The 25,227-nt window shown below is 40.9% G+C and overlaps 1 protein-coding gene across 1 annotated transcript in view; it reads right to left on the bottom strand.

The window, feature by feature from the left end:
* The window catches only part of LOC138262378 (uncharacterized), a 269,900-nt gene that overhangs the window by 81,937 nt on the left and 162,736 nt on the right, over positions 1-25,227 (bottom strand). The window contains exons 28-30 of the mRNA XM_069212276.1: positions 19,167-19,296; positions 15,056-15,234; positions 9,876-9,966 (exon numbers count right to left, since the gene is read on the bottom strand). Of these exons, the coding sequence (XP_069068377.1) occupies positions 9,876-9,966; positions 15,056-15,234; positions 19,167-19,296 (400 nt within the window). The remainder of the gene's footprint in view (positions 1-9,875; positions 9,967-15,055; positions 15,235-19,166; positions 19,297-25,227) is intronic.

The following is a 25,227-nucleotide window of genomic DNA, read 5'->3' on the forward strand; positions in this document are numbered from 1 at the left end:
GTGTCACCCACCTAAGTAGCCCAGTAAAACCTGCCCCAGGCTTGCCATTGCAGCCTGTGTGTGCTATCTTAAACTACCATTTCAATCTGGCAAAATAAACCTCTTGCCAGGCCCAAAGCTTTCTTTTTAATACATATACGTCACCCCAGGTAGGCCTTGAACAGCCCAGGGGACAAGGTGTAGTTTATTTAAAAAGTTGGACATGAACTTTTAAGTTTTACATGTCCTGGTAGTGAAAAACTCTTAAATTCATTTTTTACTATTGCAAGGCCTTCCTCACCTAAAAGATGTTAGCACAGAGGAATGTGACATAAACATAAATTAGCATAAGTTCAAACATTTTTTAAAATCGAGCAGGGTCATATAGGACCGTGAGGTGTATGAAGTTAATTAAAAGATAGTGAAGTTAAAAGGGGTAAAACACAATATATTGTATACAAGGGATTACACTGAAGCAAAGAAAAGAACACAATCCCAAAATGTTCTCTTTTGGCATATGTTATAGTCTGCAAGCAAAAATGACAAACATGGAAACATCAATTTATAATCCTCGATTCAAAAAAGTATATATGCCTCATCACTTTGATTTTGAACAAGTCTCGTACAGGGTCCAATAGGACTTCTGAGCATAAAGTTCTGATAAACTGAGAACAGGTGAATTCATAAAAAAAAATACATTGCTAGACTGAAATGTGCGTTCTACAATGAATTATGAAGTGCAGGCTGTACATGCTGTAGCTCTAGTAAAGTCAACAAAAATGACCTTCTAGGGTCTAAACAGTACCCATAGTTCCATAAGTGCAATATTTGACAATTAAGTTTACCTCAGTTTGAAGCAGCAAAGATTCCATCTTTCCACTGCGTTTGTCCAGTAGGGATACAAAAACAACTGACCAGTCCAGGTCATTTTCAGAGTGTGTTTCAGCAGAAAAATGTTCAACTAGAGGTGCCCTGCTGTTTTGCATCGGATACTTGGTCTATATTGCAAGGTACGATTTTTTTTATAGACTGAGTGGTTTGGCCTATTTAACATTTATCGCAAGTGCACCAAATGCAATACACCACATATTTGGTGTTGCAATTGGGAAGTTTCTGTTGTTTGTGTCTAGCTACAAGTAATATGATTTCTTTAGAGTTTGAGGTGAAGCTGCATGCTAAAAATTGACTGCATGTGTACGTCTTGTTAGAGGGGGCAAATTCTGGAGTCCAGTGAGATCTTTTGGCTCAGTTTTCCTGGCTGCCCTCACAAGATGTTGTCTTAAATTTTTGCCCCATTTAGAAGAAAATAATGGTTTCAGGATCTGTTAAGAAGTTAAGGGCCAGATGTAGCAAAGGTTTTTACCCATTCTGTGTCAATGGGAAAAAGTGTTCCTACATATGGCCCTAACATCTTAATGTTGTTTGCAATATTCTTTTTAATCTTAGTAAGATTTTAAAAAGTAAGAACACAGGTTAAAGGAATATTAGTATCTTTGCCTATTGGAGACAAAGGCGACTCTTTTGGTGTAAAACACACTTATCTAGAGTGTTTATCAAGTTTGCTTGGGTACCTTTATTCAATCAATTTATTGCAAAGAATTGTGTAACTGTAGAAATAGTCTTCCTTGCACTGCAGTTTATGCGAATATGCAGAAATTGCCTGTAAGGCAAATTATCTTTCAGAGATTTCGGGTGGCAGCTATTGTAATGAGCAGGGTGTTGCAATCAGTTGGCTTAGTATAAAGGTTAGTATAATTGTAACCTTTATCAATAGATACCCATAGGTCAAGGAAGTTCAGTCTTTCTTTCCTGTATGCCATCTTGAAGTGCAGGTCTGGAGATCGATGACTGAGCCAATCATGGAACTCTATTAGGCTACTAATAGGCCCTTGCCAGACCAAAAAGGTATCGTCAATTTACCTGTGTCAGGATTTAATGTTAGCCAAGTATATATTGTTGGCCCCATATATCCACTTTTCCTCAAAATAGGATATATAGATATTCACTATTTCTGGGGAAAAGGAAAACCCCCATGGGCACTCCTTTGACTTGTAGAAAAAACTGATCTTTGAACACAAAGGAAATCTTTTTCAAGCAAAGGGTGGCCAGGTTGATTAAAAAATCTGTAGGGACAGGTCTTTTTGGTCATAATTATCCAAAGCATGTTCCATGGTAGCTAGAGTTTCGTCTTGTGGTATATTAGTGTACAAGGACAAGATGTCCAATGTAACCAATGTATCAGCTTGGCCTTGATATTTGGCAATGAAGTCCACTGAGTCCCTAATGTATGACTTTGTCTTTCAAACTATAGGTTTCAGAAAGAAGTCTACATATTGTGCAAAAAAATCAAGTAAAGACCCACATCCTGAGATGCTGGGTCTCCCAGGTTTTTTTTATCTTTATAGATTTTTGGGAAAATACCCGTAACCGGTGTTCTAGTGCTTCAATTATTAAGGAACTAAAATTCTTTATTGCAAATCCACTTGATGGTTCGGGCACCTTGTGTTAAAGTGTTGATCTAATGTTGTAAATCTGAAGAGGGATCTTGTGTCTAAGTGCAATAATGTTCTAAATTTCTCAATTATCGCAGTACCTCTTTGTCATATTGTTCCACTTCTAGTGCAACTATCCCCCCACCTTTATCTGCAGGTTTTACAATGATCTTTGAGTCTTGGGATAGATACCTAATAGCTTGTTTTTCTTCATTGTTTAAATTGTTTTGAACAAAATCTTCAAACAAGCAAATGTATCTTATCACATGTGCGCAGATGACACCCAACTATACATGCAGATATTTCTGGAAGATATCAGAAGACTCAACAATACGCAGATAGAACACAGTACTAGCTGGCACAAACCACCTAAAATGAAATATACTAGCAGAATTTTTACTAGAATCTCCACACATAGCTCTCCACTAGCCAAAGAATGGATTGGCAACTTAACTGCAAACCAGTCATCATAGAGTCAATTAAATTAATTGGAACACTAGACAAAAACATCAATCTGCAATCACACATGAGCGCAGTCACAATAGGAGTCTTTTTCCAACTGAAACTCCACAAGAAGATAAAACCTTTCTTACCCCTTCTAGACTTTAAAACAGCAGTGCAGTCCCTAGTCGTCTACATACTGGAATACCAGTGTGCACAATTAACACAAGACTTCACAAAAAAGCATTGCTTCACTCAAGATTTCTCTTAACATTGTGGGTATGTCAATTACAGAATCAAGATGCTATGACCACATCACTCCTATGTTAAAATAACTACACTAGCTCCCTTTTGAGGCCAAGATTCCACTGAAGATACCTTGCATAACACACAAAGTCCTACATCACAACACTCTCTTATAGTTGGTACAGACGCTCTTGTTCTCTCTAGAAACAGCCGTACTTTAAGGATTGCAGGCTCTATGCGCTAAAACACCCGAAGTTCAGAAAAAAGAAGACTTATGACTTCACATTCTCAAGGGGTGGCACCAAGAACCTGGAACTCCATCCAACATGAGATACAGGCTGAACCTTCTTTAGCCTTCAAGAAACAAGACAGGATGATCTTAACAAACAGATCTCTCATCTGTATGACTGGACAAGACACAAACACAATTTCATGATTTAAACACTAATGTTGAAAGTCATGAGCAAGGCCAACTGCCACTCTCCCTTGAGCTGACAGAGTGTGTCACTGGTGATAAACCTACTCACAGCTCATCTGATTATGAACCAGTGAAGTTTTATATGCATGTGAAGAACTTTGATACTCTAGGGTCATGTTCACGCTGTATAAAAAATTTCTAAATGAAAACAAAGAAATAAAAGGGATAACTCGATTCATTGTTAGTTAAAAATTCCAATGCCTTTAGTCCCTTTCATCATCTCACAGGTCTGAACCACCAGGACAAGAGAAGGAAAATGGACCATGCCATGTTACAACAACATATTATCATAGAATATATATGATAACACTTAATGATTGATGTGGCTATCAATAAATATACCGGCTATATACACGTCATATTAGCCCTCTCTTCACATTAACCTCAAACATTACAACAGGACATTACCCAAATATTAATCATACATAATTTTCCAAGAAGGACTCTAAAGTCTGGAATGACACTTAACTGTAGCTGCCATGGAGAGACTGTCATCAAACTCATGAAGAGCAAATTTGTTCAACAAACAGAACATTATTCTGTTTATCCACAGCACGTTCAACAATGACATTGTCACTAATGAGAGTTTGATTACCCACAATTAGAAAAGAAAATTCATCACCAATGAGTGAAACCTTTCGACTGAACAAGGTAATGTTAGTACTGTTCCACTTAGCCAATCTCCTCATATTTCCTCAACCCTTGACAATATGCCCTTTCAAATTCATCCTGACAAAATAGCCAATTTTTATCTTTGTAGTGAAATTTCTGAAGTTCTGATCATGCAAATTGCGAATTTCATTTGCTTAGTTTGCACTTTGTCTCTTTTATATGTTTTTCTTTGAAATATGATCAGTGCTTTTAGCAGTCCACGGCTTCCGAAGCCACCATGGACACTTGAGTCTATCTCTTAACAAACTAAAAAGACTTGCACCTTTCGATACATGTGGTGATGTGCTGCGTTCACAGTCTTTCTTTCAAGGTATTCATGGAAAGTTAGCTAACATGGCTAAATTAACGCTGTTGTTGCATTGTTGGTCATGCAGGGTAGTGTTTTTAAGATGGATGTGATCCTTGTTGTGAAACTCTTTCCTATCTGTAGAATTAATTTGCGCACCATTTGCGGATGGGAAGGCCTCTGGAAAACTAAATACAGAGGATAGAAATTCCAAAACAGTTTGGGGGTTACATGTTCAACAACATTTATCTCCAGCCATTTGGAATGATAGTCTTTAATTACCAAAGATAATTTGATGTGTGCAAATAAAGGTTTCATAGTCCTATGATGTAAAGAGTTAAACTCTGCCATGTAGCATCAAGTCACTTTATTAGGTTCAGAAGAAGGGATGATGTTGAAGCATTTTTATCACTAGATGCACACATTTTACATTGTTTCTCCTGCGATGACACTTATAAGTTGAAGCCACCAACTCCTTCAACCACTGCCATCGTGTTAGAGTACCACCAATTGAAATGGAGCATTTATGGACAGAGTTAGTGAGCACCACAAGGTCAAGATAAGGAAAAATGGAGCATACCATACTACAAAAATAAAACATGATAGAGCACATATGATAATGTATAATGGCTGATGTGATGAAAAAACACACTGTACATGTACCATAAAACAATAAAAACAAAGATGCCCAGGGTTGTTTTCCCACCAAGTTGGAATATGCATAAGAAATAAAGAGAGTTTATGATATATTCCCTTGGGGAAAAAAAAGGTATTTTATAGAGTCCAGTTACCTCTAGGATTATTTAACTATTTTGTACTTTTATATTAATCCGTGGAGTACCCCTGAAATACAATTGCAGTCATACCTTTCCAGGAGTAATCACAATTCAAAATGTACACAAGCAGAATTTATAGCAGGATTAAATTTATTTTCGTAAATCGGTAGCAGATCTTGTTTTAGACACTTAAGCTTCTTGTTTTGCACCTGGCAAGCATTTCCCCATAAATAAACCTTTCACTACACCTATTCTGGAAGCGTACCTTGCTTGCATATGAAGCAACCTCCATGTTTGTGAGTGTTCACTTACTTTTGCAGGACGAACCAACCTGGAATGCCCACAAACCTACACCTAACCCTGATTATGCAAGTACAGAAATGTAACTATGCAGTTTCATGGGAGAGTAAGTCTTATAGCTGAAGAGTTTATGTTCATTACTCATGGGCCAAGGGCACTTTAAAAGAGGTTTCATGTCCCACTGTATTTTCATGGTACATATATTATGGCAATTTCATTTTTCATTAGGGCAGTCTATTGCATATTCAAGGTCAACGTCTTGTTCATTAGCTCATTTTGAGCTTTTGCGTGACATGTGTCAGCAATTCAATGGTTCTTGAAAGGATGCATTTATGATTCATTTGGTTAAAAAAAAGCGGGGTAGACTCAAGGCAATTGTAAGTTTAAAGGCGTTGCATCTGGCATACTTTGGGATAGGTACATGGAATATTGGATATGCTCCTGGCATTTCTGGCCATTGGCTTGCTACATTTGGCAATTTTATGTCTTTTTTAAATGTGGTGCTTAGGATTTGTTGATCAAATCCATTTCTAAGGGCATTTTGGGTGACTATTTCCGGCATTTACTTAGCCCATCACATGTTAATGGCACACTTGGACAGTTTCATACCATAAACATGTATAGTTCTGCCAAATTGGGAAACCTGGGTCATGTATGGCAGTGTCCTGTATTATTTGATTAATAATTCTATTGGACATTTAGCAACACTTTTCAAGGTTCTTTGACCATCAGTGATCCTTTGACAAATGTCATGGATCAGGAAGGATATTTCTTGAGTCACTTAAGAGATACTTTGTGACAAATTCTACAACAATTTATTGTGAAAACGGTAGTAATAGTAACATGAGTCATGTCGTTTCATGAAACGATTTGAATATAACTCATGCATGTCGTTTGTTTTCTCTCAGGATTAATACACCAGTACTGGCACAATAAAATGGTACAATAAAATTAAAGTAATTGCCCGCACAGTTCTTTTTCACTGTAGTGCTACTGTTATTTTCATGTTTTATGTGCAGACAGTATATTTTACCTTTCAATGATTGACATGTATTTTGGGTCCGTCTATCTTTTAATACAGGGACCCATTTTTGTTATTACTATAATTTGTTTGTTGATTGATTAATTATATTCTTACAATACCATAATTCCAAAATTGAACATATTTCCAAGAATCATACTATAAGAAAATACTTTTCAAATATTTTTTTTCTTCAGGAACCAGTTTTAACTTTCTAAAGTGCATTGCAATGTCCTCTAAGGTACAAATATAATATAAGAACACATTCTGCCTAGTAAAAGCCATAAGGCTACTCTACCACTTTACAAAGTCACTTTTAACAATACAATGATTGTTAATCCTACCAATGTTTCAAACCAAGTTATTCTCCAATATTAGTTCATGTTTTCGCTGCTACCACTAATTACTTAGTAAAATTGCAGATACATGGACCCACAATCCTGTACTTTGCAAACAAGAATGTTGAATACTTCCTTTTCGTATCTGCAACAATGTGACCTTGGATCTGGGAGACAGAGAAGGTTCCAGGAAATTGATACTTGTTTGAAGTGCACAGTTCCAACTAAAGACAGAAATAACTAAATTAATCTAATTTTCCTTATCTAACACTGACTTTTTCCGAACAAATTTTTGCCATTTGTCAAGAACTGTGTCTAGCATCACCATAATATCTGCAAAATGAAATCGTTCTAACCTCTTCACTTAAACTGCTGCTTCTGTGCTTGTTTTTCCCTCAAATTAACTACTGTTCCTTGCTACATGTTGGCCTTCAAAACTATCGGATTACTCTGATTGAATCGATCCAAAACTCTTGCATCTATCTTCTCATTTCTCTTGACTATTGTACGTGTGTTTCTCTCTATCAAGCTCAGTTTCGTTGGCCACACCTCAGATTTCAGTTCAGATTCGGTTATCTTTCTATAGCTTTTAAGTGTCTGTATTCACTTACTCCACCTCAGCTATGTTGTTTGATTTCTCTTTACACCCAACTCGGGCCCTTTATTCAGACTTCCAGTTTTTCTCTGTTTCAGACCTCTGTATAGTTGTTGATGCTTCACACTACCAGCTGCTTATGTTAACTCTGGAATAACTTCCTGATTTCTATCCACTCAACTTCTTGATGTTTTCAGGAAACTACTGAAGGAACCTTTTCTCAGTGTATTAGGGAGACTGTTGTACCTAGGTAAGTGCCCATTTTCTGTCATCTTCTATTATGCTGTTTGTTACTTCTTGCTTTTGAAAGTGCTTTGGATAGTGGCACTACAATAAATCAATAATAATTAAATAAATAAATAATGGCAGGGTATCAGATGAGGACGTGAAACTCGAAGAGCCCGAAGAGATAGCGTCTGTATGAGCCACCAGGCTTGAGCCAGATTGACCATTAGCGTGCACCAGTCAATTGATTCCTTATAAAAATTGTGACTGACATGTCTGTTCCTGTGTGCACGTTCACTGGAGTACCGGTCCTCTTTATTGAAGCTGGGAAAAGGTACAGCTGCTACAATGATGTAGTTGCTTCCTATTTTTCACACAATCGCCACATTATCACCATATGTATTTAAATCAGCTGATCCGCTTGGAACCTCTCAGAAAGAATATCTGGTGAGTCCCCACAAGGCACTCTGCTTTCATGATCCTCTTCTCAACCTTGACTTTTCCTTCCCAGAGAAAACTGTTTATGGACCGAAAGCTAAGGGGTGACTAGCATGAGCATGAGTTTGACCCCGTTGCACTGGAAATGAAGAAACGTACTATTAACTTTCTGAAGAAAAGGTGTTCAACACAAGCATGTTTGACAGAGGGCATAAGTCATTCGATGACAGCACAAAGATCAGCAAAGGCAGATATTACAGAGGTAGAAGATCAGTCACTCCCACTGGAGCCTTGGAAAGACCCTGTCTTAAAAGCCCAAAACTCATTGGTTGCCTCTTCTCTCAGCACTTTTCGGCAACACTTGGGAGGCTAAGCAGGGCAGTTCCCGAGTTTAAATGGACTTTGAGCATTATCACTGTGGATTCTTGGGTGCTCGTCCTCATACAACAAGGACACATGCTAGTTTGAAGCCTTCCTAACCCAAGTGCCTGCATCTCATCAGAATGACCATTAGTTGCATCTGTTTCAATAACAAAACCAAGTTTCTGGCATTGTTTATGAAGGAACCATAGAAAAGGCCGGAGCCATAATCAATACAGGTTCCAAACAAAATTGTTCATTATCCATGTCAGGGCTGTGTTTTTGAAAAAAACATTAATCAAGAAAGATTAATTTATAGCAGTAGTTAACTCCCACAATTCAGAAAATTGGTTATGGTTTTTATCCCTCCAGGATGCCTATTTTCCATTCGATTTCAACCACTGCAGGAAGTATTTTGGCATTTGAGGGTTAAATGTGGGATTCAACTCTACTAGCTCATGGTCATTTGACCTGACGTCTATCCTGGGGTTGTTCCTTCTGCATTGCAGTGATAGCTAACACCTAACTGCTCGGGTAATTAAAAAAAGGCTCTTCTAAGAAGCATGAGAATCTCTCCACTAGAAGGTGCAGATCTGAATCAGCTGAGTCTTTTGTGGAACAGTAAAAGTAAATCCTGCTCTCCTCCAAGAATAGTTTGTGCCTCCAAGGCCAGTGGGGTCAGTGAGTTAAACGTTTGCATTTCACATCTTCATATCAGAGCACCTCCCTTTCACACTCTTGTTGCAGGAATAATTTCCAGGTTTCAAAACGACTGGCTCAACATTCAGTATAACACATCCAGTGGCATAACAAAGGCCCCTGCAGGCCCTGGGGTGCATTGGTACCCCTGAATTCCCCGGGGCTCCCTCACCACAGCACCTGGCCTGAGTGAGTTAGGAGGGAGGGGGCCACCATGTTCTTTGCATGGGGCCCCTTCCAGTTTTGGTACGCCACTGAACACATCATAGCACACAAGGAACACATATTAGCATTTGTAAATAAAACCTTCATAGTAGGTCTCCCAAAGGAATGCAGGCAAAACAGATTTTACCTTTTTTTAAATGGAGTACAATTACAAATATTTTTCTAAAATTTGCCATATCAAAAGGAATATGCTACCGTCTGTGAATAAAATAGGAATACAAACTGTGTAAAGCTACTATTAAAGGTAATAAAAGTTTCATACCCAAGTGGTGTATACTTCCTAGGGTTGGAAATGAAAACTTACCATTGGGATTGCTTGCAGTGTCTTACTCTGTAAGGCACCAACAATGTTCCCCATTTTCTTCAGTGTTTCGGAGTTCCAATTACTGGGGAGACTAAATGGAAATAAAACTCATTATTATTGGGTAAACTGCACACTCAAAGAATTGTCATAGCCTACTTTATATAACAATAGTGCCCAGAACGTGGAATTCCTATGGATGAAGAAGAAGCAGCTCACATTGCACCTACCATTTAAGTGGGAGCAAATCTCACTGCAGTCTTGATAGCCTAAATCAGCTCATCAGCTTGCTTATGATGCTTTAAATTATGCATCTTTTTGTTAAACATTACTTTAAGTGAAGCAGCAAATCTTAATTGGGCAGTTGCACCTACTTTTTTTTATATATATTCTTCTAGCCGCTTCCCCAACTCCCACTACCTGTTCAGAGTAGCCTGAGAGATGCCAGATCTAATCTCAAACAAAACCCCATTTCCCTGCAACGTTTTCAGCTTCAAAGATTTTAATAAAATCGGCTCTTTTACTGAGTAGGTTTGCAAATTTACTAGGATCTTCCGTTGTTTACTTTTTTTCGTGCTCTTTTTAAATGGATTCTGTTGGACTCTTTTGATATCCCTGGCTATGTCTTCCCCATTGTCTTCCACCCATATGTCCCTTGAATTTCTCTCTGATTTGTTTCAGAGATCGCAAATGTGTTTTCAATTTAAGTTGTCGGTGACAACAACATAGATTCAACTGTGGATGTAGGAGAGGTTGCTGTAGGAGTTGTATCCTTCATCAGGATGGGAGCGGTAGCCTGGGCTTGAACATCAACCTTAGCAGGTACACAGCTTGGTGGCTGGGACTGAGACCCAACAGTAGTGACTAATTGAGCCTCTCCTCCTACCACCTTTTCTTAGTCGCCCTTCCTCTCTGCTATCTTCCATGTCCTCTAGTGCCTGGTAACTGTTGACACTAGCGATCGTTAAGCCCTCCACACTTGCAATTTCCTCAGTTCTGAGATAAAACCTGCACCACCACCATCGGGCAACTGGGCCAGCTCTTTCCCTGTCATCTTCCCAGATGTTTCTTGATCGTCTGCCTGGGCGATCGTTTTAGACAAAACCTTAAAAGATGTCCTTAGTGAGTGGGGTCCTTAGTGAGTGGGTCATTTTTGACTTCTGTTGAATAGAAGGATTCTCTGTAGTGTTTTGGGCCATGAATTGACCTGGTGAATTGGCATCGGGTCACAATCACAACCTGAAATTATTACTCTAGCTCACCTCCCGCTGTTTTCTATTGTTCAGGCAGTGGGCAATAATGTTTAACAATGCAGGGAGAGTCCTTATGTATCTCTCTAACCATACTCCTTAAGGAATAACTGTTTCCCTAAGCAGGCAACTTTGCAGGCGTCTTATTTTCAGGCCTACTTTTGCCCCTTGTGGACTGACCTTTGTTCTAGACACCTCTCCCCAATTACAAGCTGTCTTTCTGGCCCGAGGTCCGGACAGGCAGGTTGGGTGAATTTGTCTCTCTGGTTGAAGGAGTTTGGTGAGTAAAAATACCACATTACCCAAGCAATTTTTCCTCTTTCTTTCTTTCACTGGCACAAAATGCCCGTGGGACGATTTCAGCCCATGAGCTGTTATTGTCACCTATCCCCTGGAGGGGATCCTTGCTGCTACCCTGTGACCTTTCCTCAATTCTAGCACGGCCATCCTCCAGCACTCAGTGTCAACATCAGCCTCGCCTACCATCACTCCTGCCTCTCGTGCTATGATCCCAAATGGGGGGAGGGTTCAGCAGCCCCACCCCTCCTGAGAGAACACAAAGACCCGTAGTGGTGAGTAAGAGTATAGTGGCTAATTCTTTGACTTTCTACTGATCTTTTACATGTACCCCAGAGCTCAAGTGCTCCTTTGACCTGCTACCTAGGTGTCCACCATGTTCTCCCGATCTTGAAGATTCTTACAAACTCTAGGAGAAGTTGTAGATATCTTGGCTTGCTCCTGTTAATAAGACCCCACATCGTTGAGACTTACAATAATATATGAGTCACAAGAACCAAACAATTTTGTGAGAGTGATGTATTAGAAATAAATGGATGTTTCAAATCTTAAAGTATGGGGTAATTTGCATATCTAAAGAAAAATTAATGCACTAGTTGCTTTGCCAGTGTCTAAAATACTAGTAATGAGCCTATTTCGTGATTATTCCTTAACCCTGAAAACAGTCTTAAATAATGGCAGAACATAACAGTAAGGAGCCTGAGACTCAAATACTACTTCAAGCAGAGGAGGAGTTTTAGTCCTGCCATGAACCAGAAGGACGAGAATGTAATGCTCTTCATGATTACTACCATTACCACCATCTGTGTTCGGGAAGATGACTACCAAACAACCCCATAAATCTCCCTGTGTCCTCACAAGAAGAACAATGTGAAAATTGAATTTCTTGTATGATTCCCTTGTAGGGGATAACACAGTTCATCAGTAAAGCATGAAGAAGGAACTTTAGAGTTTGACCGATGTGAAACATCTGCCACAAAGCAGCAGACTTCTCTTTTTTTCCTGTTTGAAGTGCCTACAGACCGTACACACTCTAAAAAATGAGATATCCAATGCTTATTGTTAGTGTCATTCATCTACCAAATCCTAAATAGAGCCCAATGTTTTCTTTTTTTGGTGCTGCAGATGATCTTATCTTATCACTTATCTTATTGTTCCTGTTATCACTTATCTTATTGTTCCTATGTAGAAACTCTAGTCCACTTACTGCTAGAAGGCAAGAGGCAGAAAGCTAAGAAAGTGTTTCAGAAAGTTTGATTGTGTTAAAAATATGCAACAAGAGTGTTAATGAAAGTGGTGGACACTCTTTTTTAAAGGACAATTTATGAGCCGACAAGCCTGAGGAGTGTGTCTAGTGTTGGGCCAGATGCTCAAGTCGATTGTGTTTTCTGTTCATCTTCAGTGGCAGTGACCTTTTCAACAAGGATATTGCTAAGACTTTGCAAGTGATTTTAAACTGGCACAAGCTCTGCCAAAATCATGGGTGCTGTCTCCCAGAGAAGGCATGATATTTTTCATCCCTCTAGAAAAATATTTGAAAAGGGATAGAGATAGACAATAATACCTGTATTTCAATTATTCTTCCAATGACCCGCTAATTCATCTCCATAATCTCATACCCAAAGAGGAAACAAAGAAACATATTTACAAGCCCCTAGCGCACCTTGCACCACATTAGCGTCATTTTTTTCCACTAATGCGGCATTAGGAAGGCATTTTGCTGCGTTGCACCACTTTGCACCCACATGTGGCACATTCTGCCTGCGCCAGGCATAATGTATGCAAAGGGGGCGTTCCGGCACAGTGAGGCCCAACAAAATCACGCAGTGAAATCTACAAGATTTCACTGCACCATTTTTTCCACTCATTTTTAACTCCTGCTTAAGGCAGGGATTAATATGACACACCCATTGAAATCAATGGGCCTCCCTGCACTTTGCTGCACTAGCGTCAAAATGTTTGTAATACGGCGCGCCCATGGTGTCGTTAGCAGGGGTGGAGCAAGAAAACTGGTGCATCATTGCTGATGTGACAGTTTTTTGTAAAGATGCCGCAAAGTTTTTGATCCGTTCATCAACTTAGGCTCACGGATGCTGAACAGAAAGAAGTGCAGAAAACTCTAGCCTCAATTGCTTCAATATGGAAACCAATAACTTCAGGCTAATGGGTTTTCCATTTGCAGTCAAGTCATATATTGGGATTTATATCCAAGAAACTCACAACCAAATGATACATCAGTGAAATATCTACATCTATTGATAGCCAAGATTCAAACCCTATTCAATAAGTGCACCAAAGAACAGGTTCTGAGGCCAGAGCATGCTATTATCTCGAGTATTTTTCAGTAAAGAAGAATTTGAGGGGCATGGGGCACACTATGGACTTAAATACTTAACAAATCTATTTATAAACAGTCCTTTTGAGGGCAACATTAGAAGATATTATACCAAACTCTAAGAGAACAATTTAGTGTGTTCTCATAGCTTACAAGATGCCTATTGTTTATCTTCATTCACTAGAAACTTCAGTGCTTCCCAACACAGCTCACCAACTTACTCTCAACTACCATCTTCTCCACCTACACATGCAGGGCCATCAAAATGCCTTCTAAGCCTTCTGGACAAGGATACGATAATATAGAAAAGTGACACTATTGCTATCCTTATACAGCTCATACCAGCACTAATGACACACCTACTACAAGTTAAAAACAATACTGCACACTCTCCTACAGATAAAAGTCTTGCCACCACCAAAACAATCTCTAAGCTGCCTACTAATAAATGCTTGATCACTCTCTAAATACAAGCACCACATCTAAGACCTCTTTTCTGACACAACATGATTTACACTTTATAATTGAATTGCGGTTGGGAGATGACATAGCAAGCCATTCATCTAGGCTATCAAACTATCACACATATGTGGTTTGTAGGCATTTATACCTTTCAAATAATCAACAAAATAAACATGAAGAAAGGAACAATACATTAGCTTTGCCTTGATGCTGGTGTGATCTCAAACTACGGTAATTTTCCATTTTTGTACTCACTTGGTGGGTGAATTAAAAGGTATGAACAACCACAATATAGAATTCTTTCTTGGGCTGACATGAAATGAACAACCTTTTGGAACAAAAGCTTCACCTTGAATTACATCCTGGATGTAATACACAGGAACCATGAGTGTATCGATCTCTCACTGATCCTCCAGGAGAATTCGAAATATATGATAAAACTACTGATGCGACATTTAGCCCATAGGATCTCCTCTGTAGGCAAGAGATTCATTCAGTGCCCACACCGGTTCCACCCTTGCCTCTGTTCAGAAAAAGTCAGCAAAGATTATTTAGTGCTGTTTATCATACGGTTTTATGTAAGTGAATATTTGCCTCTTTGGAGCATAACTGAAGTCAGAAGGGAATCACATGAGAATCAGAAACAGGCTAATCCATTGATAATGAACTTCGGTTTTGTCTCATTTGACATTAAAGTAAACCAGTAGAGAGTCATCCTGGATAACCTGTTTAACTGTGTAGTTCCCACCCAATACATAGTTATTTGATAGGTGGTATTGACTTTTATTACATTAAAACGTAATAAAAACAATTTCTTAAATTGGTTACAGTGGACTTACCCATATGTGTTTTTCAGCTGTCCTTCGATGGCAGTTACCTGGTCCTGTGAAAATGCTGAACAACCCTGTAGCACAATTAATATGTATGGGTTGGACTGTGCAATATACGATCCACTGAGGTCACAGGACAGATGACCTAAAATCTCGAGGTTTTCCTTTGAAACGGATGCATCAATTCCCTGCAATTAATGAAACACAAAATGATATTCATTGTCCGCGTGTCACTCTATCAGTTCAAAATACCTTTTGATAAAGCCATGAGCTTTTCTTACTATCCTGCTCATGTTGTTACTTTGCACATTATGGTAACAAAGTGTATCTATTTAGCAATTATTATGCTCTGTTAATTTCAAGTGTTATACCAGGACATCTGGATTCTTTTTAAACGACCGTCAAGATAGCAGGAAACCCTTTGCTAATCTATTTCTGGGTTTCCAAATTTCAAACGTTTTCACAATGAGCAGTTATCCATTTGGCATTTCAGTATATATTTTTCAATTAAATTTTTTTTTTCTATGCAGTGGTGACATTCCAGGACAGCCCATGATCCATTCAGTATATACTGAATATGTTCCTCTGATATTTCTGCTCCAGGAGCCAGATGTATAAAAGAATTTTGCATTCGCAAACGGTGCGAGTTGCGAATTTCGGCCGTTTGCGAACGCAAAATCGCCTTTCTGAATGTAAGAAAGGCATTCGGAGTGCAATTTTAAGGAATCGCTAAAATAGCGATTCCTTAAAATTGCGACCCCATTTAGAGAATCGCAATTTGCGATTCTCTAAATGCGACATCGCAAATAAGGATTCCTTATTTGCGATTTCTTATGCCAATGTAACAAGCATTTCCTAAATGCGAATTGGGCATTTAGGAAATGCAATTACCACCAAATTCAATTTGGTGGTAACCATGTGCAATTTTTTAAAATGCATTAAAAATGCATTTTTTAAATGACATGTAACGCACACATACCCCTTTGGCATGTGTGCGCCTTACATGTCCTTAAATATTTTTTTGGGGTGCAGCAGAGGGGGCTTTAGGACCCCACCACCTTAGGGTTTGCAGTTCCCAAATTGCGAATTCCTATCTGGAATTCGCAATTTGCGACATGCAAAAAATCCGCAAATATGGGCCTACAGGCCCATAGGTGCGAAAGGGGACGGATTCTCTATTTGCGATTCGGTAATAGCATTTGCGATTTTTAAGAAATCATTATTACCGAATCGTAAAAATCATACATACCTTTTTGCATTTCTGAAATAGTGATTTCTTAAAAATCGCTATTTGAGAATCGCAAATCGGTTGTATGATACATCTGGCCCTAAGTCTCTTAGGGCTAGATGTACGAAATTCCTATTTTGCGTTTCCTAATTAGCGAATCCTAAGAAATAGCTATTTAGGAAATGCAAAATGGAATGTACAAAAATGGAGATTTCCTAATAGCGATTCCTACAGACTAGGAATCGCTCTTAGGAATTCACTATTAAGAAATGCTGCACCATTTGTTCCTATGGGCCTATAGGTACGAATGGTTTTGCATTTCCAAATTTGCAATTTACTAATATGTTATTTATAATGAATGTATGTTGCTTAATGTAATTAAGAAAATCGATATACTGTTCTCCTTAAATACGTGTTATATCAATGTTGAATGGTTTGTCCCTTCCCTGATCCCCCGACCGCCCCGACAATGGATTGTACTAGAGCTCAAGATAGAATGTTGGTGAAGGAGAGAGGAAGATGGCGACAGCTAGAAGCAGATCTGGAGGTGACTTGAGGAGTCTCTGATTTCGTAATAAATATGTCCTCTGACTTCTTCAACTTCGCTTTGAGAGGTTCTTACACAAAAACTTTGGCGACAAGAGTGGGACCCAGCTGCGCAGGGGGCAGTGTGAGACTCCTCACCCCTGGTCATGACATAAAGCCACCTCAACTCATCAGCGGGGGAGAAAGTCTGTGAAAAGAAGTGTGAGAAATCCTCACCAACTAAACAGAGACACTAAAATCAGGGTACGATGACCTATTTGGTTACAATGATAGGAGCATTTCAATGTAAAGTACTGGCATGCATGTATTGCATTTATAAGGACAGACGTTGTGTACCTGCATACATGAGATTTTCTAGGAGTGCTATGAGTGTTGATAACGCTTACTGGTTATTATGGTGCGAACCGCCCCCCTCGGCAAGGGAGAACACATCAGGGAGGTAACTTTGCGGGATCCGTGCTTGCCGGGTCACTCGTCCAAGGCAAAGCGTGATATACGCATGCCATACTGAGAACCGTACTGTGCTGAATTGTATCCAGGTAAGTAATTTATCTGCTTGAGCTGTGTTATTCGCACAAGGGATCCTTCAGTAAGTCCCGAATCAGGAGTGAGGAGATGGTTAAAGCCGTTGATGTGGGGATCATCGTGAGCTGGTATGAGGGTAGAGAGCGGATGACTGCCAGGAGGTCTCTTCCGCAATCATAGCAACGAGGCGGGGTAACAGAGGAAAAGCCCGCCACAGAGGCTGTCTTCGACACTTCAAATTTGCTTTGAGCGGTTATTACACAAACCCAAAGGTGCCTAGAGACCTGCGGCCCCCCTTGACGCACCCCCAAAAAAATGGTCCACCTGTAAAGCACACAAATGCCATAAGGACATTTGCGCACTACATGGCACTTTAAAAATGCATTTTGAATACATTTTTTAAACTTGCACATGCTTACCATCGACTTGAGACAATGGTGAAAGCATTTCCTAAATGCCTATTTCGCATTTAGGAAATGCTTTGCACATTTCCTTAGAAAATCGCAAACAGGAAATCCCTTTTTGCAATTTCGTATTTGCGAATTGCAAAATGCGATTTCTACTAGGTAGAAATCGCATTTTGAGATTCCCTATTGGCCTTTACATCTGAAAAGGCAATTTAGCATTTCTTAACAGACCAAAATTGCGATTCGGTCTGTTAATAAAGCTAAATCCTTTTGTTTATCTGGCCGTTAATTCCAAAATATCACGATGCAGAAGGGCTTTGGAGTAACCTAGGAATAAGATCACTCGATTACAAGTGTGCTGCCAGCTTGATGTGCGTGATCTACTGAGGTTCTCCATGTTGATGTCACATCGCTGAAGTCAAGTTTGTAGGCTTGCTTGCTCCCACCTTGGAGATACCCTTACACTATAATAAATCCTCCTTTCTGCATGTGGTGTTTCCAATTCATAGCCAGTTGACTTTTTCATAGGTGAAGTGCCAAATTTGCAAATGTTATTCCTGAACTGTCACTTAGCTTCGGATAGTACTTTAACAGGTTAAGCTAAGAATTGTGCAAAGGTGCCAGTCCCATCACCCCGTTTGCTACCAGTCTGCCCTAGTCTTTGCACATAATGCTGCTTTCTCCGACCAAATGGACTGAATGTGTGCACAGCTCAGACATATGAGTTACACTTTTGCAACTTGGTGCCTAAAACGGGCTTTGTGGGGTAAACACCTCCCTCTAGGTCATTATGGACACAATATCCAGGCCTGGACTTTTGTGTGATAGCCTAATGTGTTCTGGGTCTTGTAGTCCTGTTTTCCGCGATCAAACTAAATCGACAACCACATGTGAAATATTGATTTGCCAGTTATAAGTTCAGTACTAGAGTCGGGTCTGTTATGACCAGGGTTAGGTGGTCACCCTAGCACAGCCTAAGAACGTGCATTACTTTCAAACATTCATTTCTGGAGACTGTTCTATGGTGTGCACATGATTTGTGCCACGTTTGCTCAACTCTTGAAATGCCACCATAGATTGCAAGGAAGCAAGGCTGTGGTACAAAGAAGTGCTTGTTGTGGTGCAGGGTTGGTCTCTCTGGATACATATTTGACATACTATTGTTTCTTGCCTCACCATGGACTTCTCAACTCACAGCCAATGGCAGGAATGTGCTTCCCACACTGTAAATGTTTGGAAATGACATCATTTGCCTTCTCCGTCTTGATTCCTACCACCTATCCGAACTCCCCCTCCTGAAAATGGATTTCACTTATTGCTAAAAAGTGTGACGTGGGAACTTGTTCTTTGACGAGAATTCCAGAAGAATATCAGAGTTCACAAATACAAAACTGATAGTAGGGATATAACTTACTAGACATTTTATTGCACTACTCAGCAATGCTTGTCTTTTGGCGGAGCCTGGAGGTAAAATGTTAATATTTGCTGCCCCAGTTTTATTGAAATATTTCTGGCAAAGTGATGCACTGGAGTATTTATCAGGCCTGTAAAAAAGGGAGAAAAAATAACAAATATAAATCGTTACACTGTTTCAAAATGACCCAGAACCTGTGTTTGACAATCCAAGAGGATTTGCAAACACGAATAGCAATGACATAAATCCATGTTATAATGAAACTGTTGCACATGATACAGTAGGGACCATGAATAAGCCCCAGCCTGTTGCAGCAGATGCTCCATAAGTAAAGCAACTGAATATGACACAAACAATAAACACAGTCACACCAATTACAATTTACTGATGCCAAAGTTTTCAAGTTTTTTAAAGAAACAGTTGTCTGAATGAATGATATAGTTACTACCAATAGGGATTCTATTACAACCTAGTGGTAGAAGTGGGGGCTCCTATTTAAAAGTGAAGTGCATGTAAACTCATTGGTTTTCTCTTTAAGAGACATTCCTAGGAGAATAGTCCCAGATAACCTATCCTCTCCTGTCCGTTTTCGGATGGTGAGATCCAATACCCATACAACCTTAATCAGACCGGAGCTCCACAGTTCATATCCTCTGCTGTATCTAACCAAAGTAAGTGTGGAGTACTATCTGCCATTCCTTTTGAAACCAGTAAAGAAGGAACTTAGGGCCAGATGAAGCAAATTACGAGTTTGGGACTCGCAAATTGCGAGTCTGAGCGACTTGCAATTTGCGAGTCGCAAACCCGGATGCAGGATGGTGTCCCTGACACCATCTGCAAATCGCAAGGGCGTTGCAAAGACCCACCTCATTAATATTAATGAGGTGGGTCGCAATTTGCGACCCCCTGGCGATTCGCAGCACTCACAGGAATGGTGGCCTGATGGAGACAGCAGAACACCATGTCTGTGACCGCTTTTAAATAAAGCAGTTCTTTTTTGTATTACAGCCCGTTTTCCTTAAAGGAAAATGAGTTGCAATACAAACGAAAAACATTAAACGTTTTTGTTTCATTTTTTCAGGGCCATGGGTCCCCTTCCCTTTTGCGAATGGGTTACCACCAGTGTGACACTGGTGGTAACTGTGAATTGCTTTGCGACCGCGTTCGCGGTCACAAAGCAATTCTACATCGCAATGCAAATCGCAAATAGGAAGGGGAACACCCCTTCCTATTTGCGAGTCGCATTCCCATTTTGCGAGTCGGTAACCAGGTTACCGACTCGCAAAATGGGAATGAGCTTCGCGATGTGCTTTTTGCATGTCGCAAACAGCGAAATTCGCTGTTTGCGCCATGCAAAAAGCTCGCTACATCTTCCCTTAGGCCCTCACTTATGGGAGTCTGGTAGCAGTAGATCAACCAAAAATTATCAAATGACTCACTATCCTCTTAGTCCCACCACTACATTTAGAGGTTGGCACAATGTTTTTTTTTAACTTGCACTATTTATGCCGACATCTGTTCTCTCTGAGGATACCATGTCAGACGTGATCAGACCCAGATAGAAAATGTCCAAAAATAATCCCAATGTGCTAGCAGAAAAGTTGCAGCTCAAGGAGGTCAGTTGTTAAGATGTTTCAAAAATACATTGCCTTGTGGCTGTGTTTTTCAAAATAAAGTTAGTGATGGCAGATCTGCCATACTACACGAAATTGCAGGCCTGCTTTCTGTGGTTTTCCAACAAGTGCTTTTTTTTCCAGAGGAAGGAGCCATTTCAGGGGAAGTATCACAAAGGCTCACTCAACTTGGGGGAGTCAGCAATAAGCAGGCAAGCTGTGGCCAGACACCAGGGCCGCAGCGCAACCCGCTGTGGTCCTGGGGTAGGGTCATGGGCGAATTGGCTGTCGACGGTGTGGTCCCAGGAGCAATGGGTTCTGCTGGGGTCGTTGGAGGTGTGCCCACAGCCCCGTCACGCGCTCCGTGAGGTGGTGAGCTGGCCTCTTTTCCTGATCACAGCCTCACAGGAAGGACATCTTAGACCCTGCGCGACCACCAGGATATTCTTGTTTTCTCTCTGTTTTGCTGTCCTGCTGTCCCCTTGGCATTCCCTCCCCAGGCAAGCTACGCTACGGACTCTGACCCACAGCCCCACAGCTTGTGCCTCCAGAAGCCGCACAGGCTCGAGAGAGTCTCACCCAGCCCGAGGTGCAATTAGGCCTGATTTTGCACAGTGGAGGCTCTGATAACTTGCAGGGGGTGTGGAGGTGAGGAATCATGGGGTGGAGTCGCTGTTCTTATGTATTGGATACGAATTAGACTGTAATACATTAATTGTATTAATAGCAACAAGGTGCCATGGACTGGATTCGTTTTTGAGCGCAGATTGCATTATTTATTGGTGGCAATAAGCTGACAGGGGTTGGCTGAGTAATACAGTGCTGGGAAGTGATCCTTATACAGTGAAGCTTGACTTGCATTTGTTGGTCGAGAAGGAAGTTTCCCTTGCAGTTGTTGTGGGTCCAGAATTGGCTCAGGGACATTTCTTTCGAAGTAAGCTGGATTTGGAGACTCATTTACTGATGCACTGTACACTGACCTAAGGCAGTTTAGGGGAATATTGCTTTATGTGTGTTCTGGGATTGATGGATAAGTGATTTTCAGGGCATCAATATTTGAAGCTTATTGCCTGGTGGTGCTGTATGGTTTAGTTGAGCAATGAGTAGTGCTTGGTCTTTTGCACCTGGTTTTCAGCTTGGGTTTGTTTGTCTGTTTCTCACCATAGAGGGAGTTTTACGTCGTGCGTTTTGTGGCTAATGTAAGGGTAGGCCCCCGTGGTAGAGGGACTGGTGGTGCGAAGAAGGGTTCTAAGTGTGTACAGGCTAAGGTCGATATGGAGGCATTGTTGCGCAGGATGGACACAATGTATGAGATTTTGTCTATTTTGTGCCCGCAGGCCTCTGGTGGTCAATCTAGTGAACCAGCAACTTAGGCAGAAAGGCCTAGGAGACGGGTGGTGGCATCTAGGGCAGCATTCTCCCCAGTTAAGAAGTGGGGTAGAGGTCATGTTGGGAAGAGAGCTGCGGCTCCAGGGGACCCCTTGCGAGTGCCACCATTAGCCAGCGCTGACAGTGTGGTTGCCCAAGGTGGGGTTTCTGCAATGATGGTAACGGCGGAGAGTGGCACCATTGTCCAGAACGGGAAGAGTTGCATGGCAATTGGGGTTGCAACAGCAGGGTACATTAGTCAGCCTGATTTAGTTACTAACTAAGCAAATGTTTTGCCTTGACTGTCTAAGTTCCGTATGTTGTCCTCTCCTTTGATGGGTGGTGCATTAGCTGATGTGACAGACTGTAATAATATTGAGAGGGACAGGAAATCAGTGGCCCTCCTCGATGGCTAACGGGGACTGGGTGCACAGTCTCATGCAGGTGGCTCACCCGCCAAGAGGACTAGTGAGGCATTGCATGTGGGTCTGGCGATGCGGGCAAAGTAGGCAACGACAAGTCTGGGTATCTCAGTGGCCAGCTGCATGCTCCTGCAATACCAGTGGTGGTGGGGGCTCCACACGCTTCTCAGGAAGCGGCTGTAATAGGTAAAGGGGCATCATTATCGAGCATTGGGCTGTGGTATGTACGTTGAGAGCATGACCAGTTGGGCAGGCATGTGCTGTTGGATATAAAATAAAGATTTGGAAGGGGAGCTATGTTGACATGTGTGAGTTGATCGTTGACAGGCTTGAAAGGTTATATGTGACAGATCAACTAGGTCCTAAACAACCATAGCCTAAACCACTACTGCTAAACAACTAAAACGTCTCTACAACTAAGTACTGAACAACTACTGTCTAAACAACAATTGTGCCTGAATAACGATTGCCTGAACAACTAATTTTAGGGTAAGGTTTTCTTTTTGGTTTTTAAACAACATATATATAGTATTATATATATATATATATTTTCTAAACAACATATATTTATATATATATATATATATATATATATATATATATATATATATATATATATATATATATATATATATATATATATATATATATAAATTGTAAGCAACTAATAAACCATAAAAAACAAAAAGAAAAACTTACCTTAAAATGAGTTGTTCAGGCAATTGTTATTCAGGCACAATTGTTGTTTAGACAGTAGTTGTTCAGTACTTAGTTGTAGAGACTTTTTAGTTGTTTAGCAGTAGTGGTTCAGGCAAGTAGTGGTTTAGACCTCGTTGTTCAGGATGTTTCCCTCGAAGGGCAGGAAGGCAGGTGGTGCAAAGAGTGCTCTCACTTTAGGGATTATGGTCATTGGGCACACAAAAGAGGGGAGAGGAGATGTTAATGAATTGGGAGAAAGGATTCACTATTTTCCAAGCTATTGTAGCTGAGTGTTTACTGAACATGGGGGCACAACTGGCTTGTTACCAGAATGAAAAGTATGTGCGCATTATGAGTTCAGTGGTGTAGCCTGGAGGGATTACGGTAAAGAATTTCGTAAAATTAAGTTAGCTATGCCCACACTGGCATGGGATCAGATAGACATGAACACCTGGTTATGCTTTATGAAGCCCCAGCGTGTTGGTGCCACCCTAGTCAGCCCTTTCGAGTGGGCGCTGGGGTGAGCGGCAGCTTGGGTGGGTGGGGGTAAAAGGATCTAGTTGAGATTTCAATAAAATATCCTTTACCGCACCCCTCCCTCCACCTCCCCGGGACATGCAAATTCAAGCACTAATGTTGACTGTGGCTTGGGATTCCATTCGGAGGCAAAATGTTTCAAAATGTCTAAGGACAGAAACACAAAAAAAGCAGGACTGACCACTCCCTTCTGATAAAGGCTTCCTCTCTTGTTAATTAGTAGGCAATGGTGGCAACGCTTAATGGTCATAATAACTCAAAAGAGGCACAGGCTCTGTATGAAGGTTTTAAGGATGGTTTTAGGATCCCAGCAGTTGGGTGTGTAGGGGTCCCATATTGCAAGGAACAGCAGTCGCTCAGGTGCAATCATAGCCTCACCAGGGCTAAGATTAACAAAGGAAGGAACCTGGGGAGGGTGGCAGACCCCTTTGTGACTGTACCACTTAAGGATTTTGTATGCTTCCCCCGGGGGTAGTCCCTAAGAAAGAAGCAGGAAAGTAAAGGTTGATATGTGACCTTTCTGCACCTAGGGAGAAGTCCGTGAATGAAGCTTTTGACAGGGCCTTATGCTCCATCAAGTACACCTCCCTTGATCAGGCGATCATGATGCTGCAGGAACTGGGGCCTGGGATGCTGCTAACAAAGTCTGACATTAAGTCCGCTTTCCGGTTACTCCCAGTTTCCCTGGATGATTTCCATCTACTGGGCTTCCAGTTTGAAGGCTCATTTTATTTTGATAAATGCTCCTGTGCACATTGTGAGAAGTTCAGCACATTTCTAGAATGGGTCTTTAGACAGATTTTGGGACACCAGTGGCTATTGCACTACTTAGATGACTTCTTGTTTTTGGGCCCTCATGGTATGGTGGAGTGTGCGAGGGCTTTACAGTCCTTTAAGGAGTTGATGGGAATCTTTGGGGTGCCCCTCGTGCAGGGTAAGAACTGTGGCCCTGCTACAACTATCACATTCCTAGCAGTTGAGTTGGACTCAGTGACAGGTGAATTTAAGCTCCCCGTAGAGAATGTTAACACTTTTTCACAGTCCCTAAATGAGTGCCTGGGGGAGAGGAAGATGACTTTGCATCCGTTGCATCAGTTGCAAGTGGTGGTTGAAAAGTTACATTTTGCTCTTCTCATCATTCCCATAGGTTGCCAATTTTCCTGGTCAATTGCGCAAGCCATGTCGGGTTTGAAAGCTAAGCACCACCTTACCAGGTTGTCTTCAGACGTTTGCCAGGATATGAGGATCTGGGGGGCCTTTCTGAAGGATTTCAATGGAACTGTAGTGTGGCCTAGCCCGGCTAGGACTAATGAGGAGTTAGGTGTGTTTACGGATGCAGCGGGCAGTGAAGGTTTCAGTGCCATTCTAGGTTCTGACAGGTGTGCTGAGCCGTAGCCAGGAGTGGATTGAGTTGAGTTTAGT

The sequence above is a fragment of the Pleurodeles waltl genome, chromosome 10 (genome assembly GCF_031143425.1).
Source record: "Pleurodeles waltl isolate 20211129_DDA chromosome 10, aPleWal1.hap1.20221129, whole genome shotgun sequence".
NCBI classification, from domain to species: domain Eukaryota; kingdom Metazoa; phylum Chordata; class Amphibia; order Caudata; family Salamandridae; genus Pleurodeles; species Pleurodeles waltl.